Source organism: Nymphalis io, chromosome 13 (assembly GCF_905147045.1).
Source record: "Nymphalis io chromosome 13, ilAglIoxx1.1, whole genome shotgun sequence".
In the NCBI taxonomy this organism is placed as follows: Eukaryota; Metazoa; Arthropoda; class Insecta; order Lepidoptera; family Nymphalidae; genus Nymphalis; species Nymphalis io.
This window is the reverse complement of record NC_065900.1, coordinates 9045376-9065827: the sequence shown is the minus strand read 5'-3', so window position 1 is coordinate 9065827 and position 20452 is coordinate 9045376. Positions and strand designations below refer to the sequence as shown.

General features: G+C 30.5%; 1 protein-coding gene across 4 annotated transcripts in view; it reads right to left on the bottom strand.

Moving 5' to 3' along the window:
- Positions 1-20452, bottom strand: part of LOC126772714 (homeotic protein antennapedia-like) — a 172755-nt gene that overhangs the window by 15231 nt on the left and 137072 nt on the right. For all 4 annotated transcript variants that reach the window (XM_050493240.1, XM_050493242.1, XM_050493239.1 and 1 more), the window contains exon 2: positions 2133-2991. In XM_050493240.1, coding sequence (XP_050349197.1) covers positions 2133-2793 — 661 coding nt within the window. In that variant the 5' untranslated portion in view covers positions 2794-2991. The remainder of the gene's footprint in view (positions 1-2132; positions 2992-20452) is intronic.

Sequence of the window (20452 nt, the reverse complement as noted above, 5' to 3'; positions counted from 1 at the left end):
CTCTCATATATGTCACACAAACAAATCGGTAAACTTTATCAGTTGACTATAAATTTTTGAACAAAATAAATATATTTTAAAAGTCAATGGAATTTGAACATAAAATGAATTGACCTTAAATGATATATGATAAACTGTCAGATTTAATGCATCATCTCAAATGCTTTTATTACCTACGTTACGAAAACCTACAATAACAATAAATCTCTGTCACATCAAATGCTGGAATCTTCTTATTAATTTACTTGATATAAGGAGGTTCTAAGAGCTGAATCAAAATTGGCACGGCTTATCTTACATGGAATCCATCGAGATAACAGTTATGACTTACAAAGGTTTCAACGCTAATTTCTTCCAATTGAAGGAGAATGAGGTTAAACGACTTCTTACTATGTAGGGACAGCAAGATAATGTTTTTTTTTTTAATTTATTAGTAATAAAAGCGCATGCAACTAGACATTTAAAAAAAGTGAAACTTCTTCATTTCCATTATTAAGGACAAAAGCTCATATTTAATTTGAACGTAACTTTTTAATTAAATCAAAAATGCATGAACAACAGAAAACTTTATACAGAACTATGGAAATTATGGAGTTATGTAAGCAAAAAAAAATGTAAGCAGAAAGAACAAAATCAAATGTCAGTTATATTGTCAACTATTACGAATGCTACAAGATACGAATAGAAAATACTATTACCCATTTCAATAAATTAAATAATTAATTATTTTAGTATAATAGGTTAAAAAAATATAACTATTACAGTCAAATACTGTACATACGCAAGTAGAACAAATTGAATAAATATTACTGGAATAAAACAAACACAATAATGATTTTAATAAAACTGAAAAACATTTTAATTGGATGAAGTTTTAAAAAAATGTAAAAACAAATTACTCCATAATTATGAAGATTTAGCAAATAAAATTATCGTTTTGCCATAATTATTTAAGCAATCGTGTTTACAACTGTCAGAGTCACATTTTGTTTGAATACGTTTTATTTTAATTTTAAATACACAATTATTTGAGTTTCTTTCACTCGTTCTCATCTGAACAGGGTTTTTTTCTTTTCAAAGCCGTTGGTATTTTAATTTAGCAATCAATAAGTAAGTACACCTAATATACCTATACTAAATAAAGGATTTTGAACATGGAATCATACATGTAATGCTAAGCTGTTTCTCACCTCTCCTTTTTATCAATTAACTCAGCGAGTTCAATGATTTGAAAATGGATTTATAAAGGTAATGTCATAATTATATACATAGATTTAAATGCAAACGCATTCAGTAAATATGCAAAATTATTTGAGCACTTTTGTAGTTCTATACACTATACTTGTGAACTTCTAATTTAAACGTTTTAGCTTTTATGTAGTATTATAAGAGTTGTCACCTTATTAGACAACAACGATAAGATTATTACGATGTCTAAGAGTTGATACAGTACTATCAAGACAAAATTTAAAGCCAAAATTAATATATAAAAATATACCTGGAATAAGTTTATGACTGCAAAAGAAATGTTAGTGTCAAACGAATTGAAATTTCACTTTAATAGAGACTTTATAACACATCACTACTGTACTTCACTCGCGCGCAAAATTCAAGGATTGTTAAACATGCTGCCATTAGTTTAAGTAGCTGGCGCGAATGTACCGACCAAACTAAAATTGCATACATTAGAACACTTTCAATGATGACACCGATCACAATAGAGTAATGCGAAATCACCAACTTGCCCATAAATTAAATCTTAGACAATTTCAAAAACAGTAGGAGACGGTAGCGTAACTCGAAACCGCATTGTTCACGATCGGCGTCAGCAAAACAGAAGGTGAGCGCTTTTGTGTTCGAAGTTGTAAATTTTATGAAAAGTGAAATTCCTTTTGAATGGATGTTCAGCCCATAAATAACCCGGGATTAGAGCGGACGGCATTGTTTTTGGCACTTTTGTTCGTCATCAATGCGCACGTGGGGCATAAATGAATTTGCAAATTACTTTGTATTACTTCTTAGTTACCTGTTAGTATATTGTGCAAATCGTTACACACAATTAACTTTTACTTTTTAAAATTGAAATGTAGTATGAAATACGTAAATGGAAATAAAAAAAATTGAACACTTACCGAACTGACTTCGCATCCAAGGGTAGAGTGGACTGGGCAACGACGCATTGGTATTTGGCGGGGGTTGTTGGGGAGGTGCCTGTTGCGCGTGCATTGTCTGCTGATGCATGGGAGGCATCTGTGTCTGATGCTGCATGTCGTCCACTGGGTACATGAGGTGTTGCTGGTGTGGTGGCATACCGTGCTGGGCCATATGTTGCTGGGGATGCATGTGATGTGGCATCTGTTGTGCCTGCTCCAAGGGGGGACTTCCAGGCACTCCACCAGCCGTTGCTGCTGCTGCCTGTAGCTTGCACGACGTGTACACTGCAGGAGTTGGGGGTTGGTGACCATTTGGGCCGTAACCATCTGTTTTTGGACCCATGTGTCCCATCTGAGACGGACTATCAGGTCGGTATCCATTTTGTTCCATTTGTTGATAATAGCCCAACCTGTCATAGGGTGGAAACCTTGGGTAAGGCATTCCAGGTGCTGGCTGCGCGGGGTAATGATGCTGCGCCGGCCTGAGTTGCTGGTCGCATCCTTCCAGCTCGTGTCCCTGTTGTGGCACAGCGCCATAATGCGCATGTGCTTGTTGATGATCGTGCCCACCACCGTTCCTCATGTCTGGCATGTAAGCATTGGAAAAATATGTCATGCTGTCGCAGTTGTTAGCGCTCATCGCGGGCCCACAGCCCGCGTGGCTCGCGTCCGTATCTTCCGTCGCAGGATCTCGGCCACTTAGGCCGACACTATCACGCTATCAGTCACTACACAAGCACTTCGGATTCCATTCACTACACAGCAGCGATTGATCCCACTGCAGTTGTTTCACGATGTGCCAGCAGGACGGTGTATCCTCATCAGAAACTCGGCGAATCTGAAAAGATCAGGTTGATGCACTTAGATTGATATAAATAAGTTATTTTTAATTGGTATGGTAAATTAAGCCGCTATTGATCGATTCAATGTTATTATTGGCGAGCTTACAGAGTTGGCTGAGGCCTTTTGTGTTGCCACCGAACTAACTGTTCACAACAAAATGAACTGCAGATATCCCACATGCATTCATTAAACCTTATGAGTTTTGAGTAAACGCCTATTAGTGTCAATATGATTGCAATATGGCCCCCTACGTTCCAAATAACTACACGGTACATTATAATGCGGACCAGCTACGAATTCCGTCGTTGTCAGAGGAAGCGGATCCTTAAAAATGAGACAGAAAGATGAAATAATGTCACGTCTGGAACGACACGTGGCTGACCCGGTGTCATACATGACATTTCGTAGCTGTTGATGGAGCATGAGTGACAACCACTGCCTGACAACATAACATTACACTGACGTTAATTTGAATTTTGAGGGATAAGTGCCACCGAAATCGCGACGTTATCATTACATCTAAAACTACTGGTTCTTAAGTGTGGAATTTATGACGTACTTAATAAGACAGCTACGATAATTTAAAAAATCGCGTAGCTAGTAAAATGTATACTATATAGAACGTAATAAGAAAAAAAAAAACATATTTTTGACAAAATCTAAGAACTGCGAGACGTGTCTGCAGATAATCTTGTTTACGACCATTTGCTTCGTCTTCGCTACTGAAAAGATTCAGCACGTCGTTCAAAAGTCACGTCGTCATGTGTGTTGATATGGTTTGTTAAACTCATGTATTAAGTAAAAAATTGTACGCCATAGTAGGTACTCAAAAATTGTACCGCCCCTAAAGGTTGGCTCACTTATTTAAAACCAAAAGGTTCAAGCTTCATTAGCGACCGTAATGATGGCGGTCTCTCTCTAAACAATATTGTTCATCACAAATACTACTTTGTAAGTTTGCATATAAACTAAAATTAAAAAAGACAATATATACCTATATAAATTTAAGACTTTTACCTAAAAAGTAATTTAAATATATTTTTATGAACGTTACTATTTTTTTTATCTTACAGAGTCCTACAGTTCTTCATATAAACCACATCAAATCAAAATATGGTACAAAGTAAATACGTTTTGTTAAAAATGTTTAAAGCCTGCATATATTTCAAATACGAAGTCTAATTTTTTCGAATAGCAATTTTCAGTGCCAAGACACAATTGAAATGTGTGTCTATTCGGAAAATTTGCATGTTAAGGGATGGACAATTTAAATTTACGATTTAGCAGCCCCCCACGGGGGACGACCCTCGGATTTTTTTAATTTTCAATTTCCATTTACATTCCAACCACTAGCTGTGTCCAATCTACGATGTTCCATGGGTTTAAAATATCTTGATTCATTAAAAACTTCTACATTAAGATTTATTATGTGGGGGCCTACAGCGAAGTCATTCATGGGCAAGTTATAAATAATTCATTTTCTCTTAGTTTCGTGAAAATATTTACATTTTGATATGAATATAAACTTGTAATTGAATCGATTGAATTATCAATGGAACATGAGAACCTACTTTAGAGATGAATAATTAAGTGGATTCATGTGGAGCCTTCTAAGATTCAAACCGTACTTAAGTCACAAACATAATTAAAAATCAAATTAAGTCTATGAATTGTAAAGCAGTTTGTTTCAAATTTGAATAATAAAATTAAAGGAAAATAATTTACAATTCTCATGTTACGCTTGCATAATGATTTATTGCTTGTTCGTCAGAATAATTAATGATTTATTAATAAATGATTATGAATTAAGTATATGATAGCACTAACTCTAAACTGTATTAGTTACTCGAGAGCTAATCTATTTTTTTCATCTTTAACGTATATGAGCTAATGTTTCTAGTCTGCAATTACGTGTTTGAGATAAAATCTCTTAGCGAGACCCGGTTCAAGGAACATGTCTTTAAACTGACCGACGAGGAAATTAACAGACTCACGTGCTTTTGATAATTTGATAACCGAGTATGCCGGTTTGATTTATTTCACGACTGGTTCTGAGTCAGACTTAGAGCAACGCGTTCTCATGCCCTTTTGATACGTCCACGCTGACCTATACAGCTATACGATAATTCAGCCCCTATTACGTTAACTTTAAGAATCATTTTTGTCTGCTTATAATTTGTTTACGGTGTTTATATAAGACATGAGAGGTAATTAGTTTGCTACTAAGTTTATGGAAAAATGTTGTCTTCCTGGAAGGAGTCAAAGGTTGTTTCGTATTCAAACTAGTTTCTTTTTTAAACATAAAAATAAATAACTCCTATGTTTTGTGAGAATGTTGACGTTGTTAAAACTCAGGTAAATTTCTTTGTAGTGATTTAGTGAAAATATAAAATTGAAATTACGTCTGACGTCACGTACGCGAATATGCTCATTAAGTATTTGACGAAAGTTATAATATATTATTCAGTTTTTGTTACTTATAATTAATTGAAATTGTAGCGGAAATTATTTTTTAAGATTAATGAAACGGATTTATTAAAAAAAAAAAAAGAACATCGAATTTAATGAGGATTATCAAACGAAGTGTTAACATCAAGAAATAGATGTCTCGTCCGACGTTAAATAAATGTCCAATGGCCTCTAGTGCTTGTGATACTTATAATAAAAAACGTTGCTATTATCAATGAAAAATTACATATTGGTATATCATTCGGTTGCTACGCATTACCGCTAAAACCACGACACAGCTCACATATTCAAAGTGCTAATATTACATAAATCATACTAAAATACATTATCTAAATCATAGAACACTAGATACTTTTACTAGATTTACTGGTGGTACGGCTTTGTGCAAGCTCGTCTGGGTAGGTACCACACACTTATCAGATATTCTACCGCAAAACAGCATTACTTAATATTGTTGTGTTCCGGTTTGAAGGGTGAGTGACCCAGTGTAATTACAGGCACAAGGGACGTAAAATCTTAGTTCCCAAGGTTGGTGGCGCATTGGCTATAAGCGATGGTTGACATTTCTTACAATGCCAATGTCTAAGGGCGTTTGGTGACCACTTACCATCAGGTGGCCCATATGCTCGTCCACCTTCCTATTCTATATAAAAAAAAGATATTAGAAGTGATATGTGAAATCCATTGTTAACCGAAAATATATTTAAATGTTCACATTTAATAAAAACATTTACATGTAATAAAAAAGCTTTTAATGTAAATTGTATCCAAATGCGTTTCTCATTTTTGTATTGTACGTTATTCGATGTCATTTCTAATGTACCATCTGTTCTGTGTATGTAATATAGTGTGGACCAAATTAAAAAGAATATTAATGCCATTTCTCGTTCGTCGGTCGGTAGCTGTTAATCAAATGACGATCAAAGAAGGTATTTTAGGTAATTCTCAGCGCTTGTATTTATCATTTCCACTATTTGTCAATTAGAGCGCTATTGTGGGATCGTTAAGTGTTTTTGATTTATTTTTGACGGAGAGACATGAAAGCGGAAGAAAGGAGTTGTATTAATAAAGCTAGAACGTACCTATCGTACCTAGGTATCAAGATGGTATAAAAATAAAATGTAACTAATAGTGTACTTACGTACCTATTAAATGTAGATTGTTTTATTAATAAATTTATAAAATCTATTTATCAAATTAATTTATACGTTTAATAAAAAGTCATCCGTTTTATGAACATATGGAAATTATCAATATATATATATATATATATATATATACACGAAATTTTAATTATTCTTATGTTCATTTGTTTAAATCAATTAAACATACGATAATAGTATTAATTATATTAAAATTCATAATTAAATTAAAGCCTTTAAAACAGTAAAAGTCAGACGAAAACTATATTTAAAAGTATTTGAGCTACTTCGAAAGGACGTCTAAAAGATTGCGAAGGAATAGAGGCGTATCTATGAGACATTCATTAATTACTAAACCCGTACGTATTAATCTTAAAGTTGTTTCTTTAGATGTGCTACTAATTACGGCATTTGTATAAAGACATATATTTGTTAAAGTATAAATTTATCAGGACAAATATGAATAAGATTTCTATTGATTGAATGTTTTATAAACGATTTATATTATTTAACTTTAACTGAACAACCGACAAACTGATGGTATATGGATATAATTATGTACCTGTATTTTGATAAATTACAAATTTATCTCGGCAAAAAAGTAATATGTTATATTTTTCTAATAAAATTGTTATATATTCAATTTTAAAACAAATAACTATTGAAAATCGTAATGACTTGTCCTGAGCGAATGTTTTTTAATCGACATTCCCATTCAAAAATTTATTTAAGCGTAGAAACGCTAATACTTTATAGCTATTATGTTAAAGATATATTTTATTTTCTTTCTATGTTTATAATATCAACTTAAAGGAGAATAATGTGTGTCAGTAGAAAGTATAACTAACAACAACAAAGAAAATACTTTGTCGAAATTCAAAATCATTATTACATATACAGGTCATTATTTATTACTGAAATAATATTATAGAAAATTACGATTTTTAAAATGTTACAAGTGCCCCATACAACGTTACAACGGTCTTCTAAATTTAACGAGCTCACCTTTAGGGTTGACATAAAAAGGAATTTTTCCTTACATCAAAAAGCCCAGTTATAAACTACCCCCCAGAGTAAATTCGGGGCAGAACGAGCTTGAGTGAAATGCGATGTACCGCTAATTACGGGACCCAACTTCTGAATTTAATCATACAAGTTGCGTTCCACACAGGATTCATAATTTTTCATGAGGTTAACGGAATTGTTGTGTACACGTGACAATGTTTACGTTATTATGATGTTCGTTGTAAGGAGGCTTTAATGGGGGCTTGTGTTTACATTGTTTAAGTATTTTATCATTATTCGCTCCCGTTTTTCTCATTTATTTGTAGTCGCCGTAGTGTCGAGTTAATGTCTAGCATTGATCTCTTCATATCTTATATCTCGTTATAACTTCACCCATTCCCTTATGACACATGTCATCCCTTACTTTATTGCATACCTACTCTTCTAGTAATATACAAAATACATCCTGGTCTTAAAGTCCGATCAAAATTCAATCAAAGATAAAATATACGTAGTATTTCATTACATGAATTACTTCTCTCACACCCCGCAGTAAAACTTGTTTTTTAATATATTTCATTAAGATATAATAGTTAAAACTTTTTGCAATCGTAGATAAAGATCACTGTCATAATATATTCATTGTTCATTCTTGTTTTATATTGCTATTCCTATCAGTTATAGAATAAAACACCAGGTAGTGGGGAATCTGTTAATCAAAGCGAACGCAATCAATTACGGGCCGCGCAATCAAAATGTCTGGCATTCTTGAACGGTCATGGAGCATAATGATCTTTGAAGGGTTGAGCAATATTAGAAATTAATTATCTATAATTAAATAATTAATTTTTCATACCATGTGTTAACATTCTTCTCTTTTCACTTAAATCCCTATCCAATCCAACTCGAATTAACTTGACAATATTTCGTGATATTATGTAAACATTATAATTTATTTATTATTATAAATTACAAATACTTCAATCATTTTTTAATGTGTTCGTAATCAACAGTGTTTGTAGACTGTTATTTTTTATGTACACACATTTAAAGTTTACGCTATATTCATAAACGGCCTAAAAACTTGGAACATTTCCGAGTTTCCAACTAATAAAAAACCGTTTGAAATTGGAATTAAACTTCACTAAATTCAGTTTTCATTACTTAGTTTCGAAGTAAGCTGAGCTGTTGTCGCCGTATTATTGCTGTTTAATTAACATTGCTCTCGTGCCGGCTAATTGTTATATCGTGCGAGTTGATTTATTGCAAGATACCTTTGTAATTGCATATTGCGAACTTTGTAGGCGTACTTAGACAATAGTGGTGGACCACAATTGCTAGATCTATACTGGTTAGTGCTTAGATGCTGCGTTGGTACGTGCTATGAATTATTACATTATATTTTTACTCAACTGGGTGAGTTATGGAAGGTTTCTATTTGTATGTGACTGTATGCTTGCATCTACGTAAGTCCGTAACCATGTTGTGGTTTCTACTAATTGCTTTTGCTAATTTGTGCCTTTAAAAATGTGCTTAAGTACAGATTCTCATTCTTTCGTCCTTTAATATTTTATGAGCTAGTTTATTATGCTAACTGCATTTTTAAATAAAATTTTTTTAAATAAAATTTTTATATATATACATATATATATATATATATAAAACGCATTACGCGTTTCCCCCACGGGAACAGTGAGGGGGTATGTAGGGCTCGCCGGTGTCCAAGGCACCGAGTGCGCCCCGGACATTGGGGTACCTTTACGTCGGAACCCTTTCCTTCTTAACGAGTAGCGCCACGGGGTCGCTTGCGCATGGTACCGTGATGCTCAACATGTAGGGTACTCTTACAACAAAAACAATGTACAATAATTAGAAAATTTTATGTGACAAAAGTAACCTACTAGGCATATTTTCTCCTAATTAGTAATAAATTCTTGTTTAGCACTAAATATACAAAAACCTAATTTAACTTAAAGAACATCATATTCTTATTTTTTATAATATATATTTTTATTTAAGAAATTGTTATCCAAATAAAAATAAGAATTAACGCCATCTATTAGATAACAACCAGCAACAATAACAATAACCAGCTGTTTAGCGACATCTATCTACCTACATAAGTACTACTTCGTATGTCGGATTACAAGCATAGTACCTAGCCCAAAAAAATTTGTAAACCAGTTTTACCCATCTACCACGCCTGTCCTTTATGCATTAAATAAAAATATTTTAGAATCATTAAGCAGGACTTTACTACAATAGAGAAAAATATTTTCATGTTCATATATTACTTAATTTTATTCTTTTAATAAATACAGCTATTTTTAATTTACCATTCAATTTTTTCAATGATTTCTAAATTACGTTTTCTTACAAAATATTTTGTAGTGTTTAAGCTTGCACCATAAAACAAATGAAATATGTTTAGGAAATATTAATTAAATAATTAATAAAATAGATTTTTAATTTGACTCAAAATTGCTTAATATTTTTAAAATCACATTTTACTATCTATTCTTACTAACTTAACATGTGACAGCACCATCTGTTAAAAGTTAAACAAACTACTTCAACAACTTTTAAGTTTACAAAATTTACACGCTAGCGACATCTGTTGTCGAATAGAAAATAAATTCTTATTATTAGCTTTTCAATAATAGGTGGCACTATGAATTAAATATTAAATATATATAAAAATATATTGAGAAAATAATAATTATTTGTTTCATTACATTTGTATCTTTAAAAATAATTAAAATTATATTCATTTAAAAAAGTTTATTCTCTGTTAAATTATGTTATTCCAACAAGATTTTAAAAGTTCCTATTACAATATTATATATCGACAATAATATTCTTGTTGGAATCGCCAATTTAATTTCAAAGTGATTTTCAAACAAGAATGATTGTAAAATACTACACAATTAATAACATAATATTTTGTATGTTATGTGAATAAGTAGAATAGAACATAATATCAATTCGTTTAAAACTAATTATTAATTTTCGTTATATTTTTATTCGCTATTTCGTTATTAAGGAATGCGGACCTACGTAACACTAATAATATTTGATTATTTTCTAAGCATAACATATCAATGAAAATGGTAAAAATGATGTCTACCATTCAATCTAATAAGGTTACCAATTTTAATCATAGATATCATTTACTCAGAATATATGCTTAAGATAAATGGTTCACTAATGTAAAACATTAAAATTAAGCAAAGAAAGTTCTCTACGTGTAATTTTCTTAGTCTACTAGTAGGTACTATTACTAATAAATTAAATAATATTCAAACATTAAGGTGCTTAAGTATAATTATATTTATTTGCAAATAAAATATACTTTATACAAAATAAAATTGTTTATTTGGCTCTACATTTGCAAGTTTGAAAACTTTTTGGACGCACAGCTTATTCTAAATTCAATTTTGGAATTCCATGCTGCACGACTGGCAAAAAGACGAACGACACGGTAGGGATGGGACGGAATGAGAATCGCCGCGTCTGTCGAGATTTTTTGTGCGATTTTTTCGACGTTATTATTATGAGAAAAAATGCGGAGTCAGTAAAGCGGAACGTGGGGTGGGGGCATGACGAGGGTTCCCGGTTTGATTGAAGCGGGAGGTGGGGGGCGGGGCGGTGACGTCACGCTCTCATAATAGGCCGTGCCGCTCAGTGATGGCCGCCGTTTATCAAGAACGAGTGCTAGCGCTCTGCACTTGGACTCTATTAGACGTTTGAGTAATATTGACGCGTTTGAATCGCAACATCTGATTATTATTACAAGCCTTGTTTATTAAACACGATTATGTTTCGAGTAGGGAATGCATCAGTCTTTATTGTTGAAAAAGTAATTTATCACTCATTTTTGGTATATTGACTGACAAATTCCATTAAACCCAGTACTACGAAGTAAATGTTTTACTTATTTAAATATGTTATTTACAAAATATATTTCGATAGGTATATTATGTAAGGACACATAAATTGTAATAAGTTAAGAACTTTACTGACTTGATTGACTTTTGTGTGTAAATATTTTTATTCCAAGTGTTCACAACACGGTTATAGTAATTCATAATTCATAAAAGTAAAACAAAGTCAGTCACTGCGTGAGGATGGGCGGAGCTCGTCGCGTGACACGGCGCAGTTATCGCGGGAACACCTCGCGAGGCACATCACTACGCCTATGCTAGTTGGCAGTTGGTTATGAAATGGAAAAAAAATATAATTTATGCATAATCATTCGTAATTCTTTGTTTTATTTTACAAATCACGGACAATAAATATAACGTCAATCAATGTTAATCGTAATGCAATCTTGTAAATCATTATGATTATAATTTTTATGTCGAACATAATTACAATTTTATTCAGAACGCAATCAGCTTTTTAAATCGTATCCGACCAATAAAACCTTTTTGTTTCATATAATTTTTAATAGATATACATTTTTAACTGCGTTCACTTCACTCATAAAGTAGTGATGTGCAGCGTTTAGAATGGTATACCTATTAATTTTAAAGACCAATATATTCGTATTGTGGCATTGATACAATTATCGGTTTTTAACTTAGATATCTTAATTATATAAAAATTTAATAAATATGAATCTTATTAAATTATCAAATGAACATTTTACCTAATCAAAACGATTTCGCATTTAAATGAAATAAATTTATAAAAAATCATGAGATTAAAAAAGCATTATATTAAAATAATGTATATTTTTATTTTTAATTGACCAGATTCTAGATTTAGTATAAGTCATTAATACAGTTTTATGTGTTTTTATTATAATTAAGTGAAAACTAAGCTTGAAATGAATATTCATTTATAGGAACGTGTTATCGTTTTAAATAAATTCTGAATTCATTAGCATATAAAATATATATCAATTTCATGAGTTAATGAGAGTTAATGAGCCACATTTGGAAGTTATTGTAACAGCTAGGATTTACGGATGACATAAATTTCGATAAATCTCTTTTTTTATGTACTTAGAGTATTGAGAAATGAAATACATGTTCAACTAGACTTCGATAAGCAGCTTCTACCTACAGAATGTACATTCTACTGAGAACGACCGGTAAGAAACCTATTCCATCAATGAAATAATATAAGTAGATAAATATAATTCAATTTGTATATCGTCCGAGATAATCAACAAATACTAACTCCGCAATTTTACCATATTACGATACAATCACATATTAAGTGATATGCCTTATTCATTAATTAGCAAAATTATTCATATAGAAAATTTATTTCATGTAGTATATACAAAATGCTGTATTGACTCAAATATTGTTTAATTTGACACATAATAGAACAATGTACAACGGATTCAATTATCACTAAATTTTCAAAATTATTAGGACAGTAACAATTCAAGGTTGAATGTGAGTATAACATTTTACGTTACAAAATGAAACGTTTTTTAAGTCACATATGCTATTGATCTATTTCATAATATTTAAAAACTGTTCCCTAAGTACCTCAATGGGAAAAATTCATCAATTGATTGACTCATTCTGGGAGCAAATCATTGTATAAATATACGGCTTTGCCTGTAAATGTTGCTCAGGGTATCATTATTAGTAATGCTGTGTCTTCGTCTTTCAAATGACAAATCAATGATGATCGAAAGAGAGAAATCAGTGATTAACTAAACGCTAAGCAACGTTTATAAGTAAACCCTATAGTGTTCAAACATAATTCGGTAAACAAATTATACATTATCGGACTTGTTTGCTCAGCTGAAACAGTCGACCAGTTTTAAATACATTGTCGTAATGAGCAGCTAGTGTATCTTTCAATAATTTAATTAAATATGACTTGGTAAATGTATACTTTTATTACATAATTCGTATTATGGTACAAATATTAAAATTGTAATTTGAAACTGACTATTAATCTTTGAGATTAAATGAATTAATTTTCACTTGCTAGAATCGTTTTGAAGCGAAACTTCAAATTGATGAGAATATAATATCAGGACGAGCCTGTATAGATATATCGAGTAAAACTCCTGTCGCGTGTATCGTCAACTCAACTCAAACTCAACTCAAACGAACTCAACTCTAGTTATTAATGTATATTTACGGAAAGTCCGAGTTAGTGAGTCCCTAGGGAGAGATGAGTAATGAAAAAAATGACAAATACATTTTTAAATAGTGTTATTATTAAAACTACGTAGACGTTTTATTTACGCAAAATTAGTAAAATGTTTGGCTATATTTGTCTGAATTTAAGTATAACTTATACTGTTTTGTACATATAAATTGGTTATTTTTTAAATTAATTTCATAATTCATTAACTAAACTTAATATAAATGTATATCTTTTAACAAAATATGACATATACTGCATATTATAATAATAATTATTATTACATAGTATATATAGATGGCTATATACTTGTTTATTATAACTTACGCATTAACGACATCAAAATTATACATTTTTTTATATATTTATATGATTTTAAAGCCTATTAAGTACAGAGATACCAAGATACTGTAATATATCTAATGTATTGCCAGCATTAGCAAATATATAAAATATTATCGACTAAAAGAATAATCACCGATTCAAAAGAATATATAAAGCAGCAGATAACTATTGTAATGACATCAAAGCTTGAGCGACATATAGCGAGCGACAGTTTTGATATAACTTACGCATCTTATAATTTAAATACGCAATTCAAGAAGGAAAACAAAAAAAAAACGGCACGGACGCAAGTCTATATACATTTAAAACGCAAACTCTACTCGATTGTACTTTTAAGATATCAATAAAAATTACGTGTTAATTGCAATACCAAATCATTAATTGCCTTGAACCTTCAGCCATATGTAAATTTAATAAGGAAAAAATTATATTATAGGTGGGCGAGAGGAGAGCAAAGCGGATCGAATCACCTCATTACGGTACAGCCTCAGAACCCGATTAATGATAATCGATTTAAACGATTTTGTAAATGCTAAAATTAATGATAACATCTGTTTACGTATTCTGTAAGAATAAATATAAATTACGGTAATAAAATTAGCTACCTATTATCACAGAAAATGACAACTTAATAAATAAATTATTACATAAATATTGTTTAAATAATACAACCTTTATAGAATGATGTTTTTAAAATATGAATTAAGAATTATTATTCATAATAAATAAGGTGGACAGGCTATATATATACTGTTTATAAAAATAACAGAATTATATATTATATATATATTATATTTCAGAATTCAAAAGATTCTATTATAGACAATAGGTTAATTTTTTTTGTATATACTTTTACCCTTATTTATATAATATTTAAAGCTTTTCGCATGTCCATGTCCTGTATCTGCCCATACTTTTTTAATAAGTATATATAACATTTATTAATAATGAATACTTATAATTTTAAAATTTTATTTTATTTTACGTAAATTTAAAAAACTATTTTAACGTTCATAGGATAACTTTTATATAGCATGGTGTTTGTACATATACAGACACGATTTTATTTTATACCTTGAATGGAAAAGCAGATACTATGACTTACACGGTATAAATATATATATATATATATATATATATATATATATATATATATATATATATATATATTCTGTGAACATTTATGAGATGTATTGATTTTTGTTTCACAAGTTTTGGTTCTAGTATTCGAAAGGAAAGCGTCTGTACCAGGCGTCGAGGCAATTAATATGAGTATAATATAAAATGCACTATAAAATATTCAGTTGCATGTATATATCATGTTATATTTAAATCGGTAGTATTCAACGAAAATATACAAAGATAAACTAAAAATATATACATCAGGAAATGTAATATTTCATGAAATTGTTTTTTTTAATTAAGGTCATGTTTAACCGTTTACAAGTAACTTAACAAATTTAGTTATACAAAAATATATATGAAACAAGTTTTATCATAATACAGTGGTTACATAAAAGTAATATTAGATTTAAAAACAGAATAATAAAACAAAATGAGCGCCCGTCAAAACCTGAAGTATTATTGAATGTACGTGCTATTTGTCGTTGTATTCAGTTCAGTAATATTATTATTCAGATGCATTAATACAAGTAATCTGTTTATTTTGGCGAACTACACTTCAATAGCAGATACAACGCCAGAATCAAGTCTTAAGCACACGCACTATCCGTCTTAAATATTGTTGCATTCATAACATTCCATTACATATGAAAAGCGTTTATTAATATCTTTTATGTTATTTTTCTATGAAAAAATAATAAGCTACTTATTTCTACTATACTATATATATGAATTTACTACTTTTATTTTAATAATGTATGTCAGTTCATCACACGAAAATCGATCTTTTATAAAGAGAATATTTTTGAATTTGAGTACGAAATTGACTGCGTTTATGTATGTAATCTTTGGGCGAAATAATATCACATACAATGACAAACAACATAACATCTAATTTCTTGTATTTTTTTAACTATTACTAAAATCGCATTACCTCCCAGAAGGGAGCCCATAAGAAAAAGTACCTAAGTCTATATTGAGGAAACAATACAAAAATGAGTCACGCAATCAATACACAAGTCAACTCAATTCATAGGTAACAATCACCTTTAATTAGTTGATAAATAAAAATGTTAAGCCCAATATATTAGAGTTCTATAAAAACGAGAGACCAGTGATGGTCCCGTAGTCAAACCCAGGCAACCACAGAATTTTTATTTGCTTAATTTGTCTTTATAATTCATCTCGTGCTTGGTGGCGTGAGAAAACGTAAGAAACCTACATGTGTACACACCAAACCGCATTGAAGCAGTGGTGGAATAGGCTCGAAACCCTCTTAAAAGGAGAGGCCTTAACCCAGCAGTGGGCATTTACAGGCTGCTACTTTACCTTACAATAAAAACTTAAGTGAAAATCTTATACATTATTTATTTTTATTAAAAACAGTCAAAATAATTAAAATATTTTAGATATTTTTAATTGTTTCCGTGCATTTAGCGTCTTGGATGGTTTGTGTATTTTTATTATACGGTTGTATTTTAAAATAACAGTGGGATTTTAATTTATAACACAATAGCCGGCGGGAGCGAACATTGCTCATATGTAATTTGGGCTTGTTTTTTATCGGCACCATCGATTTTGTATGATGTTTAATTTGAAATTTAATACCTATGTATTTGGTACCGTTAATTGTAAGTGTGTAAATGCACGATGTTATTATTTAAAGTATATACATTTTACTGTTATATTTTTAATGAAAGTGCTGATTGCCTAGTGGCTAAAAACGTGAATGTAACTGTGGGTTCAAACTCAGGCAAGAACAACTTTATCATTCATTTCGTGTTCGACGGTTAAGGAAATGATCGTGAGCAAATGTATCGGATAAAAATGTTCCACGTGTGTATCCACTAACCCGTATTAAAGTAGCGGGGTGGAATACGCTCCAAACCTTCTCCTAAAAGGCAGAGAAAGTCAGCCGTACTTATAAAATATATACATATTAAAATGTTTTATATATATTAAAATGGATTTATTAATAAACTCGAATTTGAAATTAAACATATTGGTTTTCTTTTTACATCAGTTTATTTTAATTATACCCTATTTTATTAAATCATATAAGTATATTTTTTACATGCGAATAAATGATTGCCATGTAACATCGTTTACCATACATATCATTAAGTCGGAACCACATCTGCGATTAAAGCTTACGATTTAATTAATACAAACAGATAATAATAATTAATCTTAATGTAGCCGCTGTGTCCAAAATTCCGTTTGTGTTGATTTTGAATATGGAATGAAATTATTTATAGATTTTATAAACATTCTAAAATTTCTTGAAACAAAAGCGTTATTTTTTTATAAGCCATGCTCTGAATAGACAGATAAATTATTAAAAAAAAATTCCAAATAATTATTTTACTTAATTAATCGCAAAAACTTTATTTATATATTATTATTTTTAAATAATATTGTATATTATTAGGTTAAAACGTCTTAACTAAGGTCTAAACTACCCAAACGATCGTTGCCTATACCTCAGAAATACAGCAAAGGACATAGACCGATCTACCCCTCCTAAACGCAGGCGAAGCCGCGGGCGGTAACTAGTTTGTATATAGACATAGGTAAATATAAACCACATCTGCGGTTAAATCCTTAGGGTGTTTCACACGAAAGTTTTCCTAAGACCGCATTCTTAGCTTTTTAACCCGTTAACACTGTTTCGATACACTGACCTACATTAAAGCGCTAGCAGTCGCCTCGTTTGTTTGACAAGATACATTTTACATCCGGACATCGATGAATTACTTCTACGCCCGATACCGCTGCTATGTTATATACTTCAACTATTTATAGCAATTATTGATGGAGATATTTGATAGATTTATTATTTAGATCGTTCTTAGTCATGTCTCTAGGATCTAAATATTTTAATAGTTTTGGTTTTTATTTCGATAGCGTGGGTTTGTTTTTTTTTAATTTATTTATAGCCGAGGAGAAAATTGTTCGGCAACGGTAATTTGTAAAAACCATAAACAAGGTATTATCAACACACCTCTAATCTTATGATCTAAGACAAATCCCTTATGTTTGTGTTTCCCTTATGTTGTTCACTGGTTTACTTGCAATACAAAGCAAATGTATGCATAAGAGTAAATAAAAAACGAATAGTGAGTGAAACCTTTTCCATATTTAAAACTAGGTAAGTACCTAATCGAAGAGATTATTTAAGTATCAAACATATAAAGTATCATTAAGTACAAAGATTTTAAATACAATAATAAATATTTTGATAGACACCATTATTACTATAAAGACAAAATAATAAAATTACTGAACGAAAAAAAAAATGTAAACTCCCTCATGAGTGTTTCATAATTAAATGTTAAACCATAATATCGATACATCGAACGACTAAAATTGATATTCGGACCGTTCGATAATTTTACAAATTCGTTTTACAAACGAGCGGGCGTTACGGGCCTATAATACACATAAATTTTACCGACTTCGCATGTCAAACTTGAAATCAACGCATTATCTTTATTTAGCAATTTATCTTCTCGATTCGTTTTTTTTTGTTTTTAATCGATAACAATGTAACTTGTGGTAAGCTACACATGTTCCGATGATCGCTTTGTGTTTATGCATTATGTATTAACTTTGCCTACTGAAAGAATTTGTCGCTTACTTTTGTGGTATGTAATGAGGTTTTATCATATATTTTTTATTGTTAAATGACAATTAATAATAATCTATGTATTTAGATGGTGTAATCCCCAAATATTAAAGTATAAAAAGTGCCTATAGATATAACGAATCAAAATAATCGTAAATGAGAGTTTTTTTTTGCGGTATAATTAAGTTTAAAATAATCTTCTTTTGGATGAAATTCGACTATTTTTTTTTTGCTGCAATTAAATCATTTATAATACAGATTATAAAAATATTACGAACTATAGTTTTTTCTTAATCGCTTCATATTTATCAATATTTTTAAGAGAAACAAAATACTGTTTGTAATAATAAAATGTCATGAATGCGCCATTCGATTAATGAAAAAAATCTAAATTTGACAATGTATAATATAGAGTTAATTAAAATATTTAATGAAATACGATAGTCGGAGCCGATGACATGTACAAATGATATTAAATTAATGATACGTGGGCGTAATCACTGCATTCAAGCGTTTAGCGGCGACGATGTTGACGGGAAATTGAACGAAGATTTTAATTTGTGTAAAAATCACTTTAAATATTGTGTTTTATATTAAAATAAGATACAGTTAAAATATGGGCCAGTTGATAGAACATGTGCACCTTGACAGACGAAGACGGTTTCAAATAGAAGCTACTGATGAATATTCATTTGCATAATTTTTGCTTAAAATTCTTCTCGTAAACATCGTAAAGAAACTTGCATGTGTCGAATGAAATCGTGGAATATGTGTTTTGTAGGGTACAACCCGTACGGGATTAGCGAGGCGGAATACACTTTCAACTTTCCCCTTTAAGAGAGGGGGGGGGGGTTTAACTCCAGTGCGTCTACGGAAATTTTTGGCTATGTTAAGACCAACCCAAAAAACACGACACGTATGACATAAAAAAATATTTAGTCTAAGCGGGTATCGAACCTGATAATGTAATGTTTTAGCGGCCACTGCGCTAAATATTAATCCAAAATTATCAGGGAATAACCGAATAATATTTTGACATTTTCGAAACAGATAAATAATTCCTATATATTATGTGAAATGCGTAAGTGTAAAAAGTTTTTAATAACTGCCGTTTGACATTTTTAATCTAAATTATTGTCTACTATGAAATGATATTCAGTAATATTCCTTATTATAAATGATTATATACATTATACTTAAGTGAAAAAAGGAGCGATATTTTTTATAATAAAAAACTATCCCGGCCTTATCAAGTTTCTAATAGAGGTCGAATTGTTAAGTAATTTAATTACCAGCTATGTCACAATCAATTTATATTTTTCTAATTATCTTTTGCATAAATTGATATATTCTGCTTATCCTTGTTTGATTTAAGGTTTTATTTGTCATTTCAAGGTTCACTTGTTTTTACTTTATTCTAAAGACTATCACATTTTTCCTTATTATTTTATATTTACGTTTTAAATTAACATAATAGTAAAACATGATTAGAAATCATCACGAAGGGTTTAACAAAAAAGTAATTTGAATCAGCCAGAAATACTTTATCAACATAATCTTTCAAATCGATTGGACATTTCGTTTAAGTATAAGTAACTTCATATTTAAACTTCCAACTTCATATG